Genomic DNA, 16,792 nt, shown 5'->3' with positions numbered 1-16,792 from the left:
TACAAGTCCTTTGGTTGATCTCTCCTCCTTACCCCCACCCTCCCCTACCTTCCCTCTGAGGTTTGACAGTCTGATAGATGCTTCTCTGTCTCTGTCCCTGTTCATCAGTTTATGTTGTTCATTATATTCCATAAATGAGTGAGATCATGTGGTATTTATCTTTCTCTGATTTGCTTATTGCACTTAGCATAATGCTCTCCAGTTCCATCCATGCTGTTGCAAATGATAGGAATTCCTTCGTTGTTAACGCAGCATAGTATTCCATTGTGTAGATGTACCACAGCTTTTTAATCCACTCATCAGTTGATGGGCACTTAGGCTGTTTCCAAATCTTAGCTATGGTAAATTGTGCTGCTATGAACATAGGGGTGCATATATCCTTTCTGATTGGTGTTTCTAGTTTCTTGGGATATACTCCTAGAAGTGGGATCACTGGGTCAAATGGGAGTTCCATTTTTAGTTTTTTGAGGAAACTCCATACTGTTCTCCACAGTGGCTGCACCAAGTCTGCATTCCCACCAGCAGCGCAAAAGAGTTTTTTTTTCTCCCCATCCTCGCCAACACTTGTTTGTTGATTTGTTGATGATAGCCATTCTGACAGGTATGAGGTGATACCGAATTGTCATTTTGATTTGCATCTCTCGGATAATTAGTGACTTTGAGCATGTGTTCATATGTCTCTTGGCCTTCCTTCTGTCCTCCTTCAAAAAGTGTCTATTTAGGTCCGTTTCCCATTTTTTGATTGGATTGTTTATCTTCCTTTTGTTAAGTTGTATGAGTTCCCCGTAAATGTTGGAGATTAAGACCTTATCCATGATGTTATTGGCAAATATGTTCTCCCATGCAGTGGGCTTTCTTGTTGTTTTGTTGATGGTTTCTTTTGCTGTGCAAAACCTTTTTATTTTGATGTAGTCTCATGTGTTAGTTTCCATTGCCCTAGGGGCAGTATCAGTGAAGAAATTGCTTTGGCATATGTCTGAGATTTCCCTGCCTGTGGATTCCTCTAGTATTTTTATGGTTTCCCATCTTATGTTTAAGTCCTTGATCCATTTTTAGTTTATTTTTGTGTATGGTGTAAGTTGGTGGTCTAGTTTCATTTTTTTTTTTTTTGCATGTATCTGTCCAATTTTCCCAACACCATTTATTGAAGAGACTGTCTTGACTCCATTTGATGTTCATGCCTCCTTTGTCAAATATTAACTGGGCATAGTGGTTTGGGTCGATTTCTGGGTTCTCTATTCTATTCCATTGATCTATATGTCTGTTCTTGTGGTAGTACCAGGCTGTTTTAAGAACAGTGGCTTTGTAATATAGCTTGATATCTGGTATTGAGATCCCAACTACTTTGTTCTTCTTTCTCAGGATTGCTGCAGCTATTTGGGGTCTTTTTGTATTCCAGATGAATTTTTGGAAAGTTCGTTGTAGGTCTGTGAAATAAGCCGTTGGTATTTTAATGGGGATTGCATTGAATCTGTAGATTGCTTTGGGTAGTATGGACATTTTAATGATGTTGATTCTACCAATCCATGAACACGGTATGTTCTTCCATCTGTTTATGTCTTCCTCTATCTCTTTTTCCAGTGTCCTGTAGTTTTCCACGTATAGGTCTTTTACCTCCTTAGTTAAGTTTATTCCTAGGTATCTTAATTTTTTTTGGTGCGATGGTAAATGGGATTGCTTTTTAAATCTCTCTTTCTGTAAGTTCACTATTGGTGTAAAGAAATGCCATAGATTTCTTGGCATTAATTTTGTATCCTGCTACATTGCCAAATGCATTTATTAAGTCTAATAATTTTTTGATGGAATCTTTAGGGTTTTCTAAAGACTCCATGTAAAATATCATGTCATCTGCGAATAAGGACAGTTTTACTTCTTCTTTTCCAATTTGGATGCCTTTTATTTCTTCTTCTTGTCTGATCGCAATGGCTAGTACCTCCAGTACTATGTTGAACAGGAGTGGTGAGAGTGGGCATCCCTGTGTTGTTCCTGTTCTTAGGGGAAATGGTTTTAGTTTTGCCCATTGAGTATGATGTTGGCTATGGGTTTTTCATATATGGCTTTTATGTTGAGGTATGATCCTTCTATTCCTACCTTGCTGAAAGTTTTTATCAAGAAGGGGTGTCGGATTTTGTCAAATGCTTTTTTTGCATCAATTGATATGACTATGTGATTTTTATCTCTCATTTTGTTTATGTGACGTATCACGTTTATTGATTTGCGGATATTGTACCATTCTTGCATCCCCAGGATAAATCCTACTTGGTCATGGTGTATGATCTTTCTGATGTACTGCTGGATCCGATTTGCTAGAATTTTGTTGAGGATTTTGGCATCTATGATCATGAGGGATAGTGGCCTATAATTCTCTTTCCTTGTGTTACCTTTATCTGGTTTTGGTATTAGGGTGATGCTGGCTTCATAGAATGAGCTTGGAAGTGTTCCTTCCTCTTGAATTTTTTGGAATAGTCTGAGGAGCATAGATTTTAGTTCTTCCTTGAATGTTTGGTATAACTCCCCTGTGAAGCCATCTGGCCCCGTGCTTTTGTTTGCTGGGAGATTTTTGATGACTGCTTCAAATTCTTCCATAGTTATCGGCCTATTGAGATTTTTAGAATCTTCCTGATAGAGTTTTGGCAGATTGTATTTTTCTAGGAATATGTCCAATTCCTCCAGGTTGTCTAGTTTGTTGGAGTAGAGTTTTTCATAGTATTTTTTAACAATCCTTTGTATTTCTGTGGGGTTTGTTGTTATTTCGCCTCTCTCATTTCTGATTTTGTTTGAGTCCTCTCTCTTTGCTTCTTGCTGAGCCTAGCTAGAGGTTCATCAATCTTGTTTATTCTTTCAAAGAACCAGTTCTTGGTTTCATTGATCTTTTGTATTGTTTTTTTGGTCTCTATGTCATTTATTTCTGCTCTGATCTTTATTATCACCTTCCTTCTGCTCACTGTGGGCTTTTCCTGTTGCTCTCTTTCTAATTCTTTGCGTTGTAGAGTTAGATGATTTCCTACCATTTTTTCTTGTTTTTTGAGGTAGGCCTGTAGAGTTATAAACTTCCCTCTCACGACTGCTTTCACTGTGTCCCATAGATTTTGGATTGTTGTGTTTTTGTTGTCATTAGTTTTCAGGATGCTTTAAATTTCTTCTTTGATCTCTTTGGTAACCCAGTCATTATTTAATAGCATGCTATTCAGCTTCCAAGTGTTTGAGATTTTTGGATTGTTTTTATTGTAGTTTATTTCTAATTTTATGGCATTGTGGTCTGAGACGATGCTTGGTATGATTTCAATCTTCTTGAATTTGGGTAGACTTTGCTTGTGACTGAATATGTGGTATATTTTTGAAAATGTCCCATGTGCACTTGAGAAGAACGTATATTCTGCAGCTTTGGGGTGAAATGTTCTGAAGATGTCATTTAAGTCCATCTGATCTAGTGAGTCATTTAGTATTGCTGTGTCTTTGCTGATTTTTTGTGTAAAGGATTTATCCTGTGATGTCAGTGGTGTATTAAAGTCCCCTACTATGATTGTATTGTTGTCGATCTCTCCCTTGATATCTTCCAGGAGTTTTGTTATGTATTTGGGTGCTCCTGTATTGGGTGCATATATGTTTATCAGGGTTATTTCCTGTTGTTGTATTGATCCCTTTAGTATTATGAAGTGGCCTTCCTTATCTCTTGTTATGGCCTTCACTTTGAGGTCTCTTTTGTCAGCTTTTTTTCCATTTCCATTTGCCTGAAAGATATATTTCCATCCCTTCACTTTCAACCTATGTGAGTCCCTTGTTCTGAGGTGGGTCTCTTGTAGACAGTATATATATGGGTCGTGTTTTTTTATCCATTCAGGCACTCGATGTCTTTTGATTGGAGCATTTAGTCCATTTACATTTAAAGTTATTACTGAAAGGTACTTGTTTGTAGTCATATCTATTTTGGTGTCTGTGTTCCTTCTTACTGTTTTATTTCTTCTTTTTACAGTATTCCCTTTAGCATTTCTTGCATTGCTGGTTTGGTGGTGCTAAACTCCTTTAGCCTTTTTTTGTCTGCGAAGCTCCTTATTTCCCCTTCAATTTTGATTGATAGTCTTGCTGGATAGAGTATTCTTGGATTCAGTCCTTTGCTTTGCAACATTTTGTATACCTCCTTCCATTCCCTTCTAGCTTGATGTGTTTCTGTTGAGAAATCATTTGATAATCTGATGGGGGATCCTTTGTAGGTAACCCTCTGTCTCTCTCTTGCTGCCTTTAAGATTCTCTCTTTGTCGTTAATATTTGCCATTAAAATTATGACGTGTCTTGGTGTGGGTCTTTTGGGATTGATCTTGCTTGGGACTCTCTATACTTGTGTAACTTTTTTTTTCCCCATATCCGGGAAGTTTTCTGTCATTATTTCTTCAAATAGGTTTTCTAATCCTTGCTGCTCTTCTTGTCCTTCTCACAGCCCTATTATACGTATGTTACTTTGTTTCATGTTGTCCCAAAGCTCCCTTAGGCTCTCCTCCTGCTTTTTAATTTTTTCTCCACTTGCTTTTCAGATTGAGCTTGTTTCTGTACCTGATCTTCTAACTCACTAATTTGGTCCTCTGCTTCTTCTAGTCTACTGTTGAAACTTTCCATGGTGTTTTTTATTGTAGCTATTTCACTTTTCATTTCTTCCTGATTCTTGCATAGGTTGTTGATTTTCTCATCCATCCGATGTATGAATTGCATGACCATTACTCTGAATTCTTTTTCGGTCATGTTGCATGCTTCAATTCCACTAATTTCCTTTCTTGGTGACTCCTCATTTTCTTTTTCTGGGGATTGTGTCATCTCCCCATTCTGACTATCACCAGAAGGTTTGAGTTGCATGGACCTGGGCCATGTGCCATGGGAGCTTTGCACCACCTGAGTGTCACTGAAGTGCTCCGACTCTAAGACGTGTCGCTGCTGTAGGTTGGTGGGAACCAGGCTCGCCGAGGGTCAGTGTTACCAGCGTTCAGTGTGCTCTTGTGTGCGCACCTAGAATCAGGGACCCCGCCTACACTGTGCTGTTGGCATGTGCCAAAAATCAGAGTCCCCTAGCACGTGCCAGGAGTCAGAGTTCCCCTTTGCCTGCATCAAGAATCGAGTATCAGAGACTGTTGCCCGTGCGGCTTCTCGCTGAGAATCACGGTCCCTGTGTGTGCATGCACCAAGAATTGGAGTCACTGGCTCTTAGTGTGAATGCGCTGAGTCAGGGATCCCAGGCGCATGCCATAAGAAACAGAGTCAAGTCAGTGGTGCTCCTTGCTGCCTTTTGCTGGTAGAATCTGGGTCCCGGTCACCTTGGGGGACTGGGTTGCACAGTAGCACTGTGGCATGCCTGTGCTGTGGAAAACAGACTTCCATGTGGGCTTGCCCAGAATCAAACTCAGGGGGCACTTCCGCCCTGTGTGGGCTTCGGGTTTGGTCACCGTATTGCGTTGCAGGGAGCAGATTCCCAGTCTCTGTGCGTGCGCAGGCTCAAATTCCTGAAGGGGTGTTGTGGCCCAAGTGAGGGGCGGGTCTATCAGTTACTATGGCGCTATCCGAGATTCTGCGGGGAGGGGGATAGGCTCTTTGACTCACAGAAATCTGCGGGCGGGAAGTCTGGATTCTTGTTGTCTGTTGGTCTGAAGCTGTGGTCGCAGTTCTCTGTCCCCAGTGGCTGCAGGGTCCTGGTTTGTGTCTGAGACGCGACTGAATGATGCTGAGGCCAGGATCCTAGTCTCAAGCAGTTCTGTTTCTCAAGATGGCGTGGTTTCTGTGCCTACACTGGCCACCCAGAAGTGTCTGCTTTGTGCGCGGAGCTCCGCCATCTAAGACTGCCCAGTTTGCCAGCCCCTTGGAAGACCTGCAGAATCTAACTGTCCCTAGTTCATACACACACATACCACATACATCTACACTCTCCTCTATGGCTCCCGCACTCTCTCACACTCTCTCCCTCCCTACCTTCCTGCCGAAGCCATCTTCCGGATCCACCTCACAGTATTTTTTTGTGTGGGTGCTTTAGGGTTTTTTACATATATGATTAAGTCACCTGTGAATAAAGATAATTTTATTCTTTTTTTAAATATATTTTATTGATTTTTTACAGAGAGGAAGGAAGAGGGATATAGAGTTAGAAACATCGATGAGAGAGAAACATCCATCAGCTGCCTCCTGCACACCCCCTACTGGGGATGTGCCCACAACCAAGGTACATGCCCTTGACCGGAATCGAACCCAGGAACCTTCAGTCCACAGTCTGATGCTCTATCCACTGAGCCAAACCAGCCACGTCAATAATTTTATTCTTCTTTTCCAGTTTGGATACCTTTTATTTATTTATTTGACTGCCAGTACTGTTTGGGATAGAAATTGCTAAAGTAGGTATTCTTGACTGGTTCTGATCTTTAAAGAAAGGCTTTCAGTTTTCACCACTGTGTATGATGTTAGCTGTAGTTTTTCAGTATATGGCCTTTCTTACTAGGTATAATCAGGTAGTTTCCTTCTATTCTTACTTTGAGTGTTGGTTTTTTTTTTTATCTTGAACGGGTGTTGAATTTTATGAAATGTTTTCTTCTGCATCAACTTAAATTATTTGTTTTTTGCCTTCATTTTGTTATTATGGTGTATTACATTGATTTTCATACTTAGAACCATTCTTGCATTCAAGGAAAATCCCATTTGTTCATTGTTTATGATCCTTTTAATATGCTATTGAATTAAGTGAGCTCGTATTTCTTTTTATGGATTTCTATATCAGTGTTTATGGGGATATTGGTCTGCAGTTTTCTTTTCTTGTAGTGTCTTTGTCCGGCTCTGCTTTGAGGGTAATGTTGGCCTCATATAGTGAGTTAAGAAGTATTCCCTGTCTTGAACATTTTAAAATAGTTTGAGAAGGATTGGTGTTAATTCTTTATTAAATGTGTGATAGCTTCAACAGTGAAGCAATCTAATCCTGGGCTGCTTCTGTTTTTGTTGAGAGATTTGAAGGGTTTGATTACTGATTCAATTTCCTTACTAGTTATAGGTCTATTTAGATTTTTTATTTCTTCATGATTCAGTTCTGGTAGGTTGTGTGTTTCTAGGAATTTGTCTATTTTGTCTAATTTATTTATTATGTTGGCATTCAATTGCTCATAGTATTATTTTATAATCTTTTTTATTTTTGTGAAATCATTAATAATGTCCCCTTTTATTTCTAGTTTAAGTTATTTGTGTTTTCTCTCTCTTTTTCTTAGTCAATACAACTAAAGGTTTTTCAATTTTGCTCATGAAGAACCAATTCTTGATTTTGTTGATTTTCTCTATTTTATTTATCTCTGCTCTAGTATTTATTATATCCTTCATTTTATTACCTTTAGGTTTAATTTGTTCCCCTTATTCTAATTATAGTTAAGGTGTAAAGTCATTGATTTGAAATTTTTTAAACATGTTTTTTATAGCTATCAATTTGCCTCTGAGCACTGCTTTTGCTACATCCCATAGGTTTTTCTAGGTTGTATTTTGTTGTTGTTGTTAATCCTCACCTGAGGATGTTTTTTCTATTGATTTTTAGAGAAAGTGTAAGGGAGGGGGAGAGACAGAGAGAGAGAGAGACATTGATTGGTTACCTCCTGCACCCAACCTGACCGGCACTGGGGATCAAGCCTGTAACAATGTATGTACTCTTGACCAGAATTGGAATAAAACTCATAACTTTTCAGTCCACGGGCCAACACTCTAACCACTTAGAATACTGGCCAGAGCTCTAGGTTGTAGTTATATTATCATTTGCTTTAAGATATTTTCTAATTATTCTTATAATTTTTGGAATGACTCATTAATTTCCACATATTTGTGGATTTTCCAATTTTCCTTTTGCTCTTGATTTCTAGTTTAATTCCATTTTTTTTATTGGGAACGATACTTTGTAAGTTTTTAGTCTTTTTAAATTTATAAAGATTTGTTTTGTGGCCTAACATATGGTCTATCCTAGAGAAGGTTTCATGTACACTTGAGAAAAATGTGTATTCTGCTTTTGTTGGGGGAGTGTTCTGTATATTTGTATTAGATAAAATTGCTCTATAGTGGTGTTCAAATCTTTTATTTCCATACTGATCTCTGTTTCAATGTTCTATCCATTATTTAAGGCGGGATATTGAAGTCTTGTACTATTATTGTAGAACTGTCTATTTCTCCCTTCAAGTCTGTCAGTGTTTGCTTCATGTATTTTAGAGCTCTGATGTTTTGTGCATATAATTGTAAGTGTTATATTGTCCTGTTGAATTGATCCTTTTATCATTATATAATGTCTAACATCCTTTCATTTCAATCTGAAGGACTCTCTTTAATATTTCTTGTAGGACAGATCTAGTGTAGTGAACTCCCTCATCTTTGGTTTATTTGGTAAAGTGTTCATTTCTTTCTCATTTTTGAAGGACAGTTTTTCCTGATATAAAATTTTCAGATGACAAGGTGTGTTCCCTCCAGCACATTAAAATATAGGGTGTCCTAAAAAATGTATACACACTTTAACAGCTGATAATCATTAACTTAATTTACACTTCTTTTCAGGTTTAACTCATTTGAAATAATGGGGGAAGCCAGACCAAGCTTTGAACAAAGAAAATTTATCCTAAAGTACTACTATACTTTTTCTATGGGGTTACATAAAAGATAAAGTTTATAGTACAAAACTGACAACAGTCAATGAATTGAGAGCACACAAATATTGAACAAAATGATTCTTAATTCCATTGCTTCGTGTTATCAGCAGTGCCTGGAACAGAATGGTCATCAGTTGAAAACAGGCATTGACAAAACAAATGATTCATTTCTTTAGATTCTTTAAAATGTTGAAAATGAATTGTATATTAATAAACACTGACTTTATAATCATTCAAAGTGTGTATACATATTTTGTGGACACCCTGTAAATTATCCCATTGCCTTCTGACTTACAATGTTTCTGTTGAGAAATCTTATTGAGGATTTCTTATAAATGACAGGAGACTTTTCTCTTGCTACTTTCAGGATTCCTCCTTTGTCTTTGTCTTTTGATAACTCTCTTCTTCTTCTAGGACTCTTATAATGCTTATGAATTATAATGCCTGATGTATTGCAGAAGTCCTTCTGGCTCAATTCACTTTTCTTCATTCTTTCTTCTTTTTTCTCAAGTTCGCTGATTTTCTTCTGTCTATCCAAGTCTGATATTGAGCCACTCTAGAAAATTTTTCAATTCGGTTATTTTGTGAAATCAGCTGGTTTCTTTTTGGTTCTTTTTTATAATTTTTATATCTTCATAAATACTCTCAATTGTTTTCTCTATCTCTAGTCTCTTAAGTGTTTGATAGAATTCACTGGTAAAACCATCTGAAATTTTTTTATGTACTATTCTATTCATTTGTATCAAATATTTAACAAATTCTTGTAGAGTACCTCCTCTGTGCTTGAATTTGGAATACATTAGTGAACAACCTGGATAGCATTTTCTGTTCACATGAAGCTTACATTCAATTCTCACAGAGCTTGCATTCTAGTAGTGTAGAAAAACAATGAATAAAACATAATAAACGAGGTGATGCAGTGTATTAGGAGATAATAAGTGCTATGAAAATAGAGCTGGTTAAGGGGGGCCAGGAGTTGGGAGGCCGGACGAGGTGGAGGGGGGCAGGAAGAGATTTTAAATAGGATGGTCAGGATAGTACTTATTGAGAAGATTGCTGATGCTGATGTAAGACTTGAAGGTCATGTGGATATCTGAAGAAAGAGCATTCCAGGCAGATGGAAGAGAGCGCTTAATGGGAGATCATTCCTGCTATGTTTTAGAATGATCATGAAGGCAGTTTATTTTATAAAACAGTGCAGATTTACAAAAGCAGTCAGAATAATTGTTGAGATGAATGTTAAGATCCTGAAGAAAGATACTTTTTTCATTATATTATGGTCTTTTTTTTCTATCGTGAAAAAGAACCCAACAGCTGAACATATAATAAATCAATTTAAAAGGATGATTTTTCATTTTTTTTATATGTAGCTTTGTAAGTAACTTTTCAGAATTATGGCAAATACATATATCAAAATACTGCAAATATATATGACAGAAATAATTCCTTAGCTCACATGATCATATAATTAAGAACTTAATTATGTTTTAATTTTATGAGCTAGAGAATTATATTTTAGTCTGTGAATGCTAAAGGACTAGAAAAAATGTGAATGTTTATTGCTATGTAGATGCAGTTTACTATATTCATGAAATAATTAGTTGTTAACTAACTGTGTTGGTTTATTTTATTCTTAGAGAATAAACAACTGTGTAGAGTGGGGAAAGTATAGTTTAGGTGTCAGAAAACTTGTTTCTATTTTAATTCTTGAAATTCTTTAATGTTTGACTTTTAGAAAGTCATTTTAGGCTTTATTTTACTCACTTGCTGGGAGTTTTGTTTGTTTGTTTTTAATGGTATTTGACTACATATATTCTGACTCCAAAATGCCTGTGCTTTTGTCATTCCTGTGATTATTATTTTATAATAAAGCAGTGCACTGCTCTAAATATTTGTCTGGTTGAGGACTTTTAAAAAGGAAATTGCATTTTAAATAAACTCCTGCTCATGGTTAATGTCCAGTTCTAATACTGCTTATTTTCTGTATCTTTTCATTATCACTTCAGAATTAATTGCTTCTTGACCTAAGCCAGTGGTCGGCAAACTCATTAGTCAACAGAGCGGCAAACCACGGCTTGCGAGCCGCATGTGGCTCGCGAGCCGCAGTTTGCCGACCACTGACCTAGGCTACTATAGCACTTTATGCATATTTCTACTATTTATTGCTATTCATACTATATTATAGTTTTAAATTTATCTATCCATGAGTTGCCTATCTCTAAAATACTTTATATTCATTTGGTGTTCATCACTTTTTAATTAAATTTTTACACCTGTATATTTAAAGACTAATAGTTAATTCCTAATAGTTAATATATTAGAAATTAAAATTGTGTTCCATAATATTACTGCTTGTAAGCAAGTATTCCATATAAAGAATGTTTCTAATGGTTGAAAACTCCCATTTCAGGCATTTAACAAGATTTAAGCCAGTCTTTTGGTCTAACTTTTACATTAGATGGATGGCATAAATGCTATTTGCATGACTCAAGTAGATAGATATAAGAAGTAGTTATCCTGCCACTGATTATGAAATCACTCAAGTGGATGATTATTACTGATTATTTCCTACTTCGTTGTGTTTTATTTTTGCATTTCAGATTAAAGGCACACATTTCATAAAAATTAAGTGTTCTAAGAACTATTCATAAGTATGTTTTTATGTGGTGATATAAGTTTTAGCAGGTATTCATAGCCATTTAATTGATGATGTGCTCTTACAGATAACGCATCAGAATAAGACCCACTTTTGTTTAGATTTAAAAATTCTTTTCAGCTCTCCATAATCTTAATTTCTCTCCTCTTTTTCAAAAACACTTGTTTGAAGAACCATATTGATTCATTTATTCAACAGCTATACTTAACGTCTATTTTGTGCCAAGCAAAGAGTTAGGCATTATTAGATTTGGAACTGAACAAGGTAGATAAGATCTCTGCTGGCAGAATTAACAAATGAACAAACATTTTCCCATTTAGCCAGTATTCACTGATTGCCTACTATGTGGTAGACATTGTTCTGGGAATTGTAGATACAGCAGTAAAAATAACAAAGTCTATATGTTCTTGTTATGGGGAAAGCTACTTTTACATAGGTTGGCCAGGAAAGATTTGTTCTAAGAAAGAGTTGTCTGAGCTGACAAGGAACCAAAGGAAAAGATTAGTTGAGGCCAAACAGCAGTTGCTGATGATCTGAATGAACTCACTGTGTTTGATGTACATTGGTTTGTAGTTTTTGAGATGAGAAAATTAAGGAATATATCATTGGTTCCATTTTTCAATTAATGGGGGCATCATTTGGGAAGTTTTAAGGGAACAATTTGAGGAGATAAAAATTTAATGAGATCACTGTAAAATAGTCACTCCAAAAATAAGGGAAAAGGCAGACTAAGAAAATGCAGTTTGTTGAGGGTCTACTTATAGCTTTTTTTATCCTGAATTTAAAGTGAAGCTAGTTGTGTGGTTTTCTCCAGATACAGACACAGGTGACAAGAAGGTGTAGTGTTTAACAAGAGTTGAGTTTATCCCAGGAAATTATGGTGAAGAAAGAGAGTAACAAAGTGTTGAAGGTGTTTTCAAGAAAGTCACCGTCATTCAAGCTGTAGAATTTATGCTGGGGAAGAAGAAAATAAAGAGGGAATGAAGACTGAAGAGGTTTGATAGTGAGGAATGTATTAGTAGTGTGGATGAGGATGAAAGTTTTGGTCAGACAAGTGAATTTCATGGGCTGAATGCCAGAGCTCTTTCTATTTCTTTCTTTTTTTAATTTCATAAAAATGGTTGAATGTAATCTAGAGAGAAAGTGGAAGGTAAAAAATATCTACTTAGAAGTCAGAAACTTGGGGATCTTATCTCAAGTTATATATAAAATCTCCTTTTTAAAGCCTTGACCTCATTGGCCACATTCTCCTAGTTATTCCAGCCCTGTGCCAGATGCTGGGCATATAGTATCCTGTATAATAAAAGGATAATATGCAAATTGGCCCTAATGGCAGAATGACCGGTCGCTATGATGTGCACTGACCACCAGGGGGGCAGACGCTCAACGCAGGAGCGGCCCCCTGCTACTCAGTGCACTTCCACATGGGGAGCACCGCTCAGCCAGAAGCCAGTCATGGCTGGCCAGTGCAGCAGCAGTGGCGGGAGCCTCTCCTGCCTCCGTGGCAGCACTAAGGATGTCTGACGAACAGCTTAGGCCTGTTCCCTGTGGAGCAGGCCTAAGCCACCAGGCGGACATCCACCGAGGGGTCCCGGACTATGATAGGGCACAGGCTGGGCTGAGGGACCCCCCGAGTGCACGAATTTTCGTGCACCAGGCCTCTAGTTATCAAATAAAGGTAGGTGCAGCATGCTGTTGGAGTACAGAGGTGGGTCATGCAACCCAAATAGGATGGAGAGTGGTCACATTTTGAGGAAGTGACATATGAGCCAAGAGCTGAAAGATAAATAGGAGTTTGAATTTAGCAAAGAAACCATGGGGGGATGTGGGAGGAAATAGTATATATTAAGATTCTTGAGTGAGAAAGAAATGACCTGAAGGATCCTGAGAGGCTGTATTATGGTATACTAGAGGCACAGTGTGCGAAATTGCACAAGACCCAGAAACCCACTGCACCGGCGGGACCCAGAAACCTGCTGTGCCGCGAGACCCATCATTGCACCTCCTGGTGACCGGTCGTTTGGTCGTTATGGCGTTATGGCCACTGGCCTTTTATAATATAGACTAGGGGCCCGGTGTGGGGAGTGGGCCTAAGCCCCAGTCTGGCCTCCCTCTGCGGGAGGCGACCGGGCTGATCAGGGGAAGGCACCAGCCCCATCACCCCGCTGCTGCAGCCACTGCCAGCCACCACAGCCCCCAAGGTGTTTTCATCAACACAGACTTAAGTCCCTTCACCATGAAAAAATGACAACTTTCTTTAGGCATTTTTAGGATGTGTCTTTCATAGGATATGACATTTCTTTCTTTCTTTTTTCTTTATCCTCACCTGAGGATATGTTTCCATTGATTTTTAGAGAGTGTGGGAGAGAGAAAGACAGAGAGAAACATCAGTGTGAGAGGAACACTTTGATTGGTTGCCTCCTGCACGAGCTCTGACCTGGGCCCCGGCCAGGAAGGAGCCTGCAACCTAGGTACATGCCCTTGATCAGAATCGAACCCAGACCCTGTGGTAGGCAGGCCGAGGCTCTATACACTGAGTCAAACTGGCTAGGGCAGGATATGACATTTCTTAGCCCTCCAGCAGTGGACCTTTGTTTTTTCCTCCAGGAGTGTGGTGGAAAAATTCTAGATCACCTTTTTGGATTCTTACTACCCAAATTACTAAGAACATTACCAGTGGCAAACAGGGAGCTTAGCCAATGAGCAGTCAGAAAAGGTGTTTCCTCTACAGCTCACGCCCAGAGGCAGGACTGCTGGCAAGCCGAGGCTGGCACCTCCCCCTGCCCCCCACCACCTGCTCAAGCCTCTGTCACAGCTTGGGCAGGGCACCCCCCCCCTTCAAGCCTCTGCTGCGGCTTGGGCAGGTCCCCCCCCCCCAGCTCTGCTCAAGCCTCTGCCGTGGCATGGGCAGGACCCCCCAGCTCCGCTCAGGCCCTGCTCAAGCCTCTGCTGCCCTGCCCTGGCTGATCTGCACCAAGGCCAGTAGGCTAGGAGCGGCCGGGGGCTTCTGGGACACAGGCAGCTGGCAGCTCAGGGCCTACGCACAGGCCTACAGGCTCAGAGCAGCCTGAGTCCCAAGGATGTTCCCAGGACCCAGGCTGCTGGATGCCTGCATATGCAAATTAACTTTCCATCTTTGTCGGGCTAATTTGCATACTCACTCCTGATTGGCTGGTGGGCGTAGTGGAGGTACGGTCAATTTGCATCCTTTTTATTAGTGTAGAAGAGAGAAGTGTAGATGCCCAAGGTTAGAAAATTAAGCAAGAGCCATATTTTAAAGGAACTAGTAGGTTATGTTAAAGAAATTTATTCCTAAAAGCAATGTGGAAGGACCCATTATTAGGTTTTATATAGAGAAGTGTTAAAAGAAAAGATCACTTTAAAGTGAGGATTTGCTTTTATGAAGAAGTTGAATTTTATCATCTCTAAGCAGGCTAAAATTTTTCATACCTGTGTATAAAGTAGTAAATAAAATGATTTAAATATAGACCTCTTATTTTAATCTGAAAAGAATGAATAGTAATTAATATGGGACTATATTAAACATAGAAATAAAGCCTTGCTTACAAAGCATTATTAAATTCATATGAATCTGTTTGCAAAAAGAATTGAAATTAAAATTTTCCTTGACTCTAAGTACATTTGGTTACTGATGTATATTTCCCATCATATCAGTGAAAATATTAGATAATTTCCCATGAGTTTATGTGTGCTATTTAATATCCCAATCAAATGGAGATGAAACTCTGTACTTTTTCTCTCCAGTGATTTAAACTTTTGAGATGCTGCCATTAATTGGAAAAACAATCATCTTTGATAACTTTCCTGATCCTTCTGATACATGGGAAATCACCGAAACAATTGGCAAAGGAACTTATGGGAAAGTTTTTAAAGTGTTGAATAAGAAAAATGGCCAAAAAGCAGCAGTCAAAATTTTGGATCCGATTCATGTAAGTCACATTGTTCTTATCATGTAATTAACTCTGTTTCTGTCTGTAAGTACCTTACCTTGATTTATTTATTGCAATTTGAAGAAAATGTGGGGAAAAAAGTCTGATTGTTAGATTTTCCTTGTTTGTATGCTTAACCTATAAGATAAGGCCGAAGAAATATTTGATAAATTAATAAATATATAATACAAATAAATACAGCTCACAACAGCTCAATAGTTCATTTTATATTACTTTAGATTTCAAAAAGTTGTAATAATAGACCCCTGGGTTTAGAAGTAGTCCTCACATGTCATCAGGACCAGATCTCCTTTTCTTCTTGCATTTATTTAGGCTGCAGGAAGAATTTTTCTTAAGCCAAGCCAGGATATATTTTTTTTTAAATTAAATTTCGGTCCTTGCTAGTGTGTCTCAGTTTCTTGGAGAATCTTCCCGTACACGGAAAGGTTGTGGGTTCGATTCCCAGTGGGGCACATACCCAGGTAGCAGGTTTGATTTCTGGTCCAGGTGTGTGCAAGAGACAAATGATCAATGTTTCTTATATGGACCTTCCTTCCTTCCTTCCTTCCTTCCTTCCTTCCTTCCTTCCTTCCTTCCTTCCTTCCTCCCTCCCTCCCTCCCTCCCTCCCTCCCTCCCTCCCTCCCTCTCTCTCTCTCTCCCTTCCTCTCTCTCTAAAATCAGTAAAAACACATATCCTCAGGTGAGGATTGAAAAATAGTAAATTTCATTCAGAGAAGGGAAATTAATTTTCAGGTTTGCTTAAATGGTTTCAACAGTGTTCATTTATAATCAGGTTGAGGTTCCTTGTGAAGAACTGAATTTCATGTTCTGTTTAAGCAATGCCCGAATGGGATCTCCCTTTACTTTTTCTGGAATAGCAGTAGTGATAAGGGAACCTACTAAGTCTTTCTTTGCCCTGATAAGCATGAGGAGATTGACAAGATTCTGTTTTCTGGGAATGTGAGCTTGCTCTTTTGGAGCATTTTCAGCTATTGGGAGATATGTAGCTCTCCATAGCACATGGATGAGCGGGAATGAGCTCAGTGATCACATAATCCCCAAGTTCCTATTGAAAGCCACTTCTCCATTTATATCACTCTTGCACATGTGATGGGAATGTAGCCTGATATAAATGATGTGATTTGTGGTGGGGGACATCAGAGTCCTAGTCCTCCTCCCAGCTCTCCCACTAACAAAACTGGAGGTCACTGCAAAAGGTCTCTGGGCCACTGTTCATGTTAAGATTGATTTTTTTTTTGGATAGTTTATTTCTACTAAACTCATGCTGACTATAGTGTTTCATATTATTTTGAGTAAAGAAGAAAGAGTGTGGGTTGTTCCCCCCCCCACTCCCCCAGTAACTAGGTAATAATGAGGAAAAATAATGAGCAGCACTATGCTTAGTCTTAACTGATGTAGGCTGTCTTCTCATTTCCCTATTGGAAAGTTCTTACCATTTAAACTAATGGAAGAAAGACCCAGATTAAGCTGTACCAAAGTGACTGTACCTCTCTCCTCTAGTCTTCGCAATTAGGGATTGGGGTTCATGGTGACA

The 16,792-nt window shown here is 38.6% G+C and overlaps 1 protein-coding gene across 1 annotated transcript in view; it reads left to right on the top strand.

Annotated features, from left to right (window-relative positions):
* The window catches only part of MYO3A (myosin IIIA), a 240,178-nt gene that overhangs the window by 18,437 nt on the left and 204,949 nt on the right, over positions 1-16,792 (top strand). Inside the window, exon 3 of the mRNA XM_080662723.1 lies at positions 15,052-15,236. Within this exon, the coding sequence (XP_080518849.1) occupies positions 15,069-15,236 (168 nt within the window). The 5' untranslated portion in view covers positions 15,052-15,068. The remainder of the gene's footprint in view (positions 1-15,051; positions 15,237-16,792) is intronic.

Source organism: Plecotus auritus (genome assembly GCF_963455305.1).
Source record: "Plecotus auritus genome assembly, chromosome: 1".
NCBI classification, from domain to species: domain Eukaryota; kingdom Metazoa; phylum Chordata; class Mammalia; order Chiroptera; family Vespertilionidae; genus Plecotus; species Plecotus auritus.
This window is presented reverse-complemented; position numbering and strand designations above follow the sequence as displayed.